At 55.7% G+C, this 9,104-nt stretch overlaps 1 protein-coding gene across 1 annotated transcript; it reads left to right on the top strand.

The window, feature by feature from the left end:
* Positions 1 to 877: 877 nt before the first annotated feature.
* On the top strand, positions 878 to 6,399 carry ZNF408 (zinc finger protein 408). Its single transcript, XM_075502664.1, has 3 exons — positions 878 to 1,314; positions 1,389 to 1,681; positions 2,171 to 6,399. Exons 1-3 carry the CDS (start codon positions 1,076 to 1,078, stop codon positions 4,081 to 4,083), a joined length of 2,445 nt encoding a protein of 814 aa, XP_075358779.1. The 5' UTR covers positions 878 to 1,075; the 3' UTR covers positions 4,084 to 6,399.
* Positions 6,400 to 9,104: the final 2,705 nt, after the last annotated feature.

Genomic DNA, 9,104 nt, shown 5'->3' with positions numbered 1-9,104 from the left:
CAGGATCCACCCATCACACGTGGAGCGTGTGAGGAAACGGGGGCACACGCAGCCCTACGGGGGCTGCACCTCTCCTCCTCCTGCCCCCCTCCTCCTGCCCACCGTGCGCCTGATCCTCTCCCGTTCCCTTTAGAGTGAGCGAGCTCCTGCGACAACCCAGAGCCAACTTCAAGATTCAAATAAGAGACTCAAAGATTTGGTATTTACACTGTTAAAAGAAAACCCCAAGTTCCCACAGTGCACGCCAACTGCGTAACGGGGGGACACTTAACAGCCCCTGCTGTAAGGCACCAAAAGGGAAGGCAGGTTCCCCCCCACCCCTACCGCACCGCTCCTACACCGTCTTCTGCAGCCACCGGCCAGTGCCCGCCGCTGGGGACGGGACAAGCCGGCAGCAAGGGCTAGAGCCCGACCCGGCCCGGCCCGGCGCCGTGCCCCAGCCCCAGCGGTCAGTTACACGGCCAACACCAAAGAAGCGACTAAAACTCCGCGGCCTCCGAGCCCTTCTTCTCCCCGCCCGGGTGCCGGGACCGCAACGCCCGCCGGTGCCCGCGGCGCCTTCCCGGACGGGCTCTTCCCGCCGCGCCCCGCAGCCTCCCGCGGGGCGGACAGCGAGGACCCGGGCTCGGCGCTTCCCGCAGGAATAACCGCCTCCCCGCACGGGGCAAGCCCGGCGCCCCCCGGGCTCGGCAACACCCGGGCAGGGGGGTCGCGGCTCCGGGCCCAGCCCCGGCCCGCCCGCTCAGCCTCGGCCCCGCCGCCGGGCCCCTTCCCCGCCCCGGCAGCGCCGGGACAGGCTGCCGGGCCCCCCCACGGCCCGCCCCGGGCCCCGCTGCCGCCGCTGCGCGAAGAGCCCGGCTGCGCTCCCCGGGCACCACGCCCCGCCCGCCACCGGTGCCCACCGCCGGTACCTGCCGCCGCCGCCCGGCCCGCCCCGCCTGTCAACCCCCCGCCGGCATCCGCCGCCTGCCGGAAGCGCGGCCCGTCGCCGGGGGAACGCCGCGCCGCCCCGCCCCGCCCGCCGTCCGGGCGCCGTCCGGGCGCGCCCGCCGCCCCCTCGCACCGTTCCGCCGGCATGGAGCTCCCCAGCCCCGGCGTGTCCCCCGCGGGCGGAGGCGGGCCGGGTCCCGAGGAGCCGCCCGGCGCCGCCTGCCCGGCGCTGCGGAGCCTGCCGCCCGGGCTGGCGCTGGGGCCGTCGCTGTCCCGGGCGCGGGGCACGGGCGTGTGGTGCGTGGGCCGGGCCCTGCCGGCCGGGGCGCTCCTGGGGCCGCCCGGCGGGGCCCGGGAGGAGGCGGCGGGGCCGGGGTGGAGGAGGTGAGTACCGGGGGCGGCGGGGCGGGCGAGCGGGCGGCCGTGCCCGCGGCCGACGCTGTGGCCGTGCCTTGCAGCCTGGTGCAGCGGAGCCCGAAGGAGGCGGAGGCCAACGTGGCGCTGGGCTGGGCGGGCGGCCGGCTGCAGCTGCGGGCGCGGCGGCCCATCGCGGCGGGCGCGGAGCTGCTCTACTGGCCCGAGGAGGCCCGCGGGGCCGCGGCGGAGGAGCGGCGGCCGGACGGAGGCGAGGGGATAGCGGCGCCGCGGGAGGCCGGGCCGAGGGGGCGGCCGGCGGCCACCGCGGAGGCGGCGGTGGCGGTGCAGGGGGACGGGGCCTCTCCCGGCGGGACGGCGGCGGAGCCCCTGGCAGGTAGGTGCCGTGCCGGGGACGCGCGTCCCAGCCTGGGTGAAGCGAGCGGCCTGGCCTTCCCGGGTCTCGGGTGCTGGCGACCCGCCGCCTTCAGCCGTCCCCGGCATCTGTGCGCTGGCGTGTTCGCCCCGCGGCCCCTCCGGGATTGCTGTGCTGACCTCGCGTCGCTGCTAAGAGCCACCAGCCGAGAAGGGAGCATGCCGCCCTGTTTTATGCCAGTCATGGTGTTATCTCCTAGAAATACTGCCCGTGAAACGCTAGAAACCCTGCACGGGTACTGTCTGTGGTGAGAGAACTGAGATTCCCCCCCATCTTCCCCAGTTTAAAAGAAAAAGTCATAAAAGTAATGGTTTTCATGCCAGAGCCCCAGGATTACTGGATAGCAGAGTACCTGTCTCTGAGGTTCATGTTCCTCTGATCCAGCTGCAGTCGTGTCACGTAACAAGAGCCAGCATTAATTCACCCGCCAATGCTTTTGTGTTTGTGCAGGGGATCCTGGTGTCTCCGAGGTGGTAGCTGATGAAACCACAGTCCTTGACGTCCCTACTGAGGTGAGCAGGCTGGCCGCCAAACATTTCCACAGGCTGCAAGAAGAGGAAAGCACAACTTCCGAACGTGAGCCATGGCAAGCCAAGGTGCTGAGGACTCAGAATCAGCACCTCGAGGCCATCTCAACCATTAAGGCCAATGGCAGGTGCAAGGAAGAACTGGATGAGGGTGTGGATCCCGGATCTGCAGCAGAAAAACTGGAGATGGGGCATAAACAGGCATGTCCAGGAGATCTGGATCTGTTGTCACCTTCAAGCAGGGTTCAACTCAGTGCTCACTTGGTTGGCAAGCCACACAAGGTGCATGCTCTGGCCAGCCAATTCCAGAAGTGCCTGCAGGGCTGTAGTGGCAGGACAGCTGGGCAGGAATCCCAGCAGCTCAGTCCTTCTGAAGTAGAGAGTGTAGAGACTTGTGAGAAAGAGAGCAAAGCTTCCAAAGACTCCCGACTGGCATCCCCAGAGCATGGGGAAAAGGGCCCACTGGAGGGGCCTGAGGGGCAGGAGGAGTATACAGAGCTGGTGGAGGGTCATTCTGGCACCCCAGGCCCCCCACCAAAAGCTCTGTCCCAGAAGGAGATGATCAAGCGCAGGTACCGCTGCGGGGAGTGTGGTAAAGCCTTCCTGCAGCTCTGCCACCTCAAGAAGCACCGCTTTGTCCATGCTGGCCACAAGCCCTTCCTGTGCACGGAGTGTGGCAAGAGCTATAGTTCAGAGGAGAGCTTCAAGGCCCATGTGTTGGCCCACCGAGGTGTGCGTCCTTTCCAGTGTACCCAGTGCGACAAGGCTTACCGCACCAAGCGAGACTTGCAGGAGCACCAGGTCCTGCACACCGGCCAGCGCCCCTTCTCCTGCGAGCAGTGTGGCAAGGCCTTTGCACGCCGGCCCTCTCTCCGCATTCACAGGAAGATCCACCTGGCCACTGGGACGGGCCCAGCTGGTCCCAAGGGATGCCAGTGTGCCATATGTGGACGCCACCTGGCCAACTCCGGCTCCTTACGCAATCACATGCGCCTGCACACGGGGGAGCGCCCTTACGCCTGTCCCTACTGTGGCAAGGACTTCCGACAGCAGAGCAACCTGCGCGAGCACCTCCGGCTGCACACGGGCGAGAAGCCCTACAAGTGCCGCTTCTGCGGCGACGCCTTCCCCAAGCTGCCAGAGCTGCGGCGCCATCTCATCTCCCACACGGGTGAGGCCCACCTGTGCACCGTATGTGGGAAGGCGCTGCGGGACCCCCACACGCTGCGTGCCCACGAGCGCTTGCACACAGGCGAGCGCCCTTTCCGCTGCGAGCAGTGCGGCAAGTCCTACACTCTGGCCACGAAGCTGCGGCGCCACCAGAAATCCCACCTGGCTGACAAGCCCTACAAATGCAAGCTCTGTGGCATGGGCTACAGCCTTCCCCAGAGCCTTGCGCGCCATGTGCTCACCCACAAGGCGGAAAAGGACCCTGAGGAACTCACTGCGGTGGCCTCACTTGCTGTGGACCTACCCCAGGCAGCAAGGAAAAGCCCTCAGAGGAAGGGCCACCAGGAGGAGGTTGCGGCAGAGCCCACCTTGCTCATGGTGGAGGTGCCAGGGCCAGCAAATGAGGCTGAGCTGCTGATCACAGCCAGCAGTCACTGCATTGCTACTTACCAGTCTCGAGGCAGCCCCCCACATCCCGGGACACAGGGGAGGCCTTCTGGGCATTTGCCATCAGCAAAGGACATTATTGAAATCACCATCTCCGAGCACGAGGACAAATGCATTATAGTGCAGGACGAGGGCTCACCAAGCGATGTGGTCATCATTCAGGAGGGGATGGGCTTCGGAGCAGTGGCAGAAGTGGTGGAGGTCGAGGCTGGGACCTGACTGTCCTAGCCTGCCCCGGCTAATCTTCTTCTGTACTTATTAAAATGGGGTAAAAAAACAACAAAAAACCTAGCTCTCTTGTCTCTCTGTGGCAACAAGGCCCTGTGGCTCAGCCCCAGGCAGAATTATCAGCCTTGGAGGTAACTGCCTGTGTAGACCTGGGTCTTTCTGGTAGCTGCCCCTTGGAGCTATGAGCCTACACATGCCACGTGCCAGGCCTGGTGCAGGGAAGGCATTGGCTGTTGATGGGAACAGCTTCCTAGAGAAGACACCCACAGCGTTAATGAGCAGTGCTTCTGCTCTGCCTCTGTTACGCTGTCAGTGGGTGACAGCGCACCGTGGGGAAGGCAGGAAAAGTCTCAAAGCAGCGGCTTTGAATAACGCCTTCCTTTCAAGTTTTTCTTTCTCTAATTAATTGTTGTATTCAGGCACTTTCCTGGGCTTTTAGTCTTGGAGCTCAGCAGCACTTCTGATCATTTGAAGGTGATGCCGATGCCAGGCATTGCTGGGAAGCAGCTTCCCAAGTGTTTTACAAGGTGACTCTCTCGTCGGTTTTTTGAAGAGCATTTTTCACAATTAGCAGAAGCAAAGTCCTGCCTTGGAGCTAGGGCTGAGTGTTCCTTCTCCACTGTCACCTGTTTTGCTTGCTGTCGGCTTCCTGCCCTTACGGTGACTGGATGGTCTGTCTGAGGACATGAAAGGATAGTTTTGTGTCTCACTGCGCGAATAGCATTGTACAGTGCAATTTTCACTGTCCCCAGCTGAGAGGCTCTTCACCTCTCCAGGTGAGGGTCCAACAGTTCATCTCAGTATGCTCAGAAGATTTTGCCTTTCCCCTCCACGTTCAAGTTGGGTTTGTTAATCTGTTTCCCATGTTCTTTTTCTCACATTCTTGCTTCCTCTCTTCCACTTCCTTCCTGCTCTTGCAGCAAAAAGCTAAAAGACAGCACCACCACAGCTACACCCCAGTATTCCCACTGCTCCATCTTTAGTGCTCCTTTGCCAACTGAGGCACGCTGAAGGAAATTGGTCCCGTTTCAGGAAGTGCACAGTTCCCAATGCCACGTGAACGTGGCCTTATAGGAAGAGACCAGCAATACCAGCCCTAACAGAGGTCTTTCAGACTTGCCCACCCTGCACTCCCTTTTCACATGTTATACAAACACTGCTTTCATTTGCTGCATCCTCTGTTTTAGCTGTTCTTGGTCTCCATCTTGCCCCTCTCTAACATCTGCATTTCCCCCAAAAAGTTTTGTTTAGGGGCCTAAATTCTCAAGCTCTTTATGCCCACTGCACAGGAGGAGGGTATGATGTCACCAGGGAATCATCAGTAGCTCAGTTGCCGTTTGGGGTGCTGTGAACCCAGTAATGTGACAATCTGAAAAGCTGCTCTTTGTACATTCAACTTTTTCCATAAACTTTTACGACCAGTTTGCAGACGAGGTGCTAGAGTCAGACGTGAAGTGAGGATGGAAGGTGAATTCAGCTGATAAACCTTTGGGTGTCCTTATTTTCAGCTGTTTTCTTTGAAGTCAGGGGGCAGATGAGCTCAGTCTTTGCCCTGAGTGCTTGGAGGCAGAGCAGTGGGAGCAGAGGCGTATGAGGGGGCCTTGTATTTGAAGCCACAGTGCTTCCTACTGCTCTCCCTTTGGTGCCTGTCCTAACTCTTGCAGTTTTCAAATATTGACACAGCTGCAGAGTGTTCTCGCTGGAGCTGGGCTCGTGCGCTGTGTTTGAAGCATGTGCCCTCTGTCTCAGCACAACCGGGAGAGAAGGGGGAGCAACTGGGGGAAGGGAAGGGGAGAATCCAGGCCCCTATTGCTTAATCTGCTGACCTGTAACTACCTTCTTTATTCTGAGATAATAAGAGAGAAAAAGTAGGAGCAATTATGAATTAGGGGGTCCTCACAGAAACATTATTCACCTAACAGTTGATCTGAGTAAGTAGGGGCAGGTCTGTGCTGTGCTGCAAATGTCACTTGGCTGCGGGATAAACTTAGCCGGCTAATCCTGACCGAGAAGCCCATAGGTGGCTCCCACTGGGCACCTGGTGATGATGCCACCACCGTGTCTTTGTCTTTATCTTAGAAGCAGCATGTTCTTATGTGAACAACCTTTTGCTTGACAGCAAAATGATGAATAAAGTTGTTTACTCCTAAGAAAATCCTATAAAAGCCCTGAAGACCACGATGCTGGTGAACCTCCCCATGGATGGGATCTGTGCAGCATGCCATGGCCTGACTAGGTATCTGTTCAATGCTGTACAACTTGGTGTTTGCAGCATCTGAAGGGGTGTAAGATTATCTAATGCTATACCCTTTCTTGTGTTATGTCCAATAAATGGTATTTTAATTAATACATTATAGGCTCTGAGCATCTTTCTTACTTGGATCCATAACAAACACTTGCACCAGTGCATTACATTTGGTGTAGCTGGCAGGATCCTGGTGAGAAATGCCTTACTGGAAGAAGGATAGCGAGGAAAAGGATGGGTGCCTGCCTGGTCCCATATGCTGGCATGGGGAACAGTCACACAGTATGCTGCATTATAATGCCAATAATCATTATGCTTCGGGGCAGCAGACATGTGGATCACCTGGCTGGCTGGAGATCTTGTGCACCTGTGACCCTTCAGGCAGCAAGCACACAGGTCTCCAGGCTGGTGGGGCTCCACCAGGTATCAGGCATGCACGTAAACTTAAGTGTTATGCTTAAACCTCAGACCATGGCCAGGGTTCAACCCTCAGCCAACTTGTAAACTGGCTTAAACCTGACCAAGGTGTTTGAATGAAAAGGTGGCAGCAGGCTGCGAGGGAAGGGGACGATTCTCTGGGTCCTGAAGTCCTCCCCGCTCGGCGGCTCCCCTGTCCTCAGGGGAACCCCTATGTGAGGGGATGGGGGATTCAACCTTTGTGATTGTACCCAAAGTGTTACAATTGGTGATCAAACTGTATAACTCACTTCAGGAAAATATTCAGAAATGCCCCAACTATTGAACCAGCTAACTGTATCAGTCATAGAGCAGACAAAGGCCCAAGAAAATAGGCCAAGGCCAAACCCTCTATACTCTGCTCCCTGGAAGTTGGAAAAATAGTTACATAGGAAATAACAATTGCCAGAGGCTTTCTTCACTTAAAAAGAAGAGTCAGCTCATAGAGGGAAAGAGATCAAAACTCCCAGCTGTGTTGAAAGCCATAACTCTGGGAGGGTAAAGGTATGAATCTTAACTCTCTTACCCTAAGAAAGAAAATAGCATCCATCACTCATGGCGTGGGTGAAGGCAGAAAGAAAATGAAATGATAAAACATTGCTTACAAGAATAGTGAACAGATGGAAGAGTTAAATGTTCGAGGGATGGAAGTCAAAGCCCCTGGAGAAGTGACAGCTGATGCACGCTGCTGTCCTGCTGCAGAGGCTAACCACAAGAATGGGAGAAACAGAGAGGAGCCCTAGAAGCACATTACAGAACAAGAAAACTAATGTGAAGAGCCAGCATCTTTAATTACTAACATTGTTGTAAGAGACCAGAAAGGGCCGGAAAATGTCCCAGGATGTAGTGAAAATCTCCAATTATAAAGCAAAACCAATGTAAAGAAATAGTTGAAACTTAAGTGATGTATGTAACCTTGAGTAATCATGAGACAAAAGGTTTCAACAGTTGCAGTTAACTTAATGGCCCTGGTAGATGGGTTTGTCCTGTTTCACAGAGGGAAAGAGGAACAGCAACTGGAAAAGAAACAGCCAGATATAGTAACAGAATGGTTGGTTTCAGTAAGGTTTTTTTAAACAAGTGCTTAAGCAACAGAATGAATGTAGGAACCAGAACAGCAGTAATGTTAAAGGAAGATGGCATAGGTAAGTATCAGAGGATATTCATACCTGCCTGATAACCAAGCTTAACTGCTGTATTCTAGTGTTGCTTAAAGTTAACCCTATATAATGCACGATACCATGAAAGATGCTAACACCTTTCCTTTAAAGGAAAGACAAGAAGATGGTAAAAATCTGTGCATAAATATAACAATACGTTGACTTAAGCTGCAGTATAAAGGCTGCCTGGTTATTGTAAAGAAGAGAGACAGAGAGATGCAGGAATGGAAAAAAAAGTGACTGAGAATATTGGAAGCTCTTATGAAGTGAAATACCCCAGTGATGCACATAACAAGTTGAGATGAGAAGGTGCAGGCCAGTGCTGCACATACCACTTGGCCCCAGGAGAAACTTAGCCGGCTAAACCTAACTGGGGAGCCTGCAGGTTGCTTCCACTTGGCACCTGGTGATGACAACCACCACTGTGTCCTTGCCTTTATCTTAGAGTGAAACAGCATATTCTTGCGTGAACATCCTTTTGATTGACAGCAGAAATGACAAATAGAGTTGTTTACTTCTGAGAAAATCCTATAAAAACCCTGAAGACCATGACACTGGTGAACTTCAGCACAGACACTATCTGTGCAGCATGGCATGGGCTGATGCTGTACTACATGGTGTTCCCAGCATCTGAAGGGCTGTAAGATTATCTAATGCTATCCCACTTTGCCTTCTAATGTTATCCCCAACAAATGGTATTTTAATCAATACTTTACAGAGTCTGGGTGCTTTTCTTATTGGGATCCCCAATGAACACGTGCACAGGTGCATTGTACCTCCATAAAACACAGCAGCATCTGTCTCTCATCACTACAACTGCGGGGTGGGTGGCAGTCTTCCTGCGGTGGTATTTCTTCCCTGCATTACATCCATATGGGCTTGCTCAGTTATGCCTGGTGAAAGCAGCCCAAGGTGGGTCACTTGTCCCACCCGCAATGTGAGACCAAAACCAAATTATCATATAGAGAGTAAAGAAACTGTCCTTGCTGCTATCCTCTTCTCCCCGTCAGCTGGGCTTACACAAATGTGGGGCTGTTTGCACCTCCTCCAACTTCGAGGAGCGGTGGTGGTGGCTGCTGCGTGGGATGGCAGCGGCTCTGATTTCACTGCTCTTCCAAACCCTGTTTGCGTCCTGACGCCTCCTTCCTGTC

The sequence above is a fragment of the Mycteria americana genome, chromosome 5 (assembly GCF_035582795.1).
Source record: "Mycteria americana isolate JAX WOST 10 ecotype Jacksonville Zoo and Gardens chromosome 5, USCA_MyAme_1.0, whole genome shotgun sequence".
Taxonomy (NCBI): Eukaryota; Metazoa; Chordata; class Aves; order Ciconiiformes; family Ciconiidae; genus Mycteria; species Mycteria americana.
This window is presented reverse-complemented; position numbering and strand designations above follow the sequence as displayed.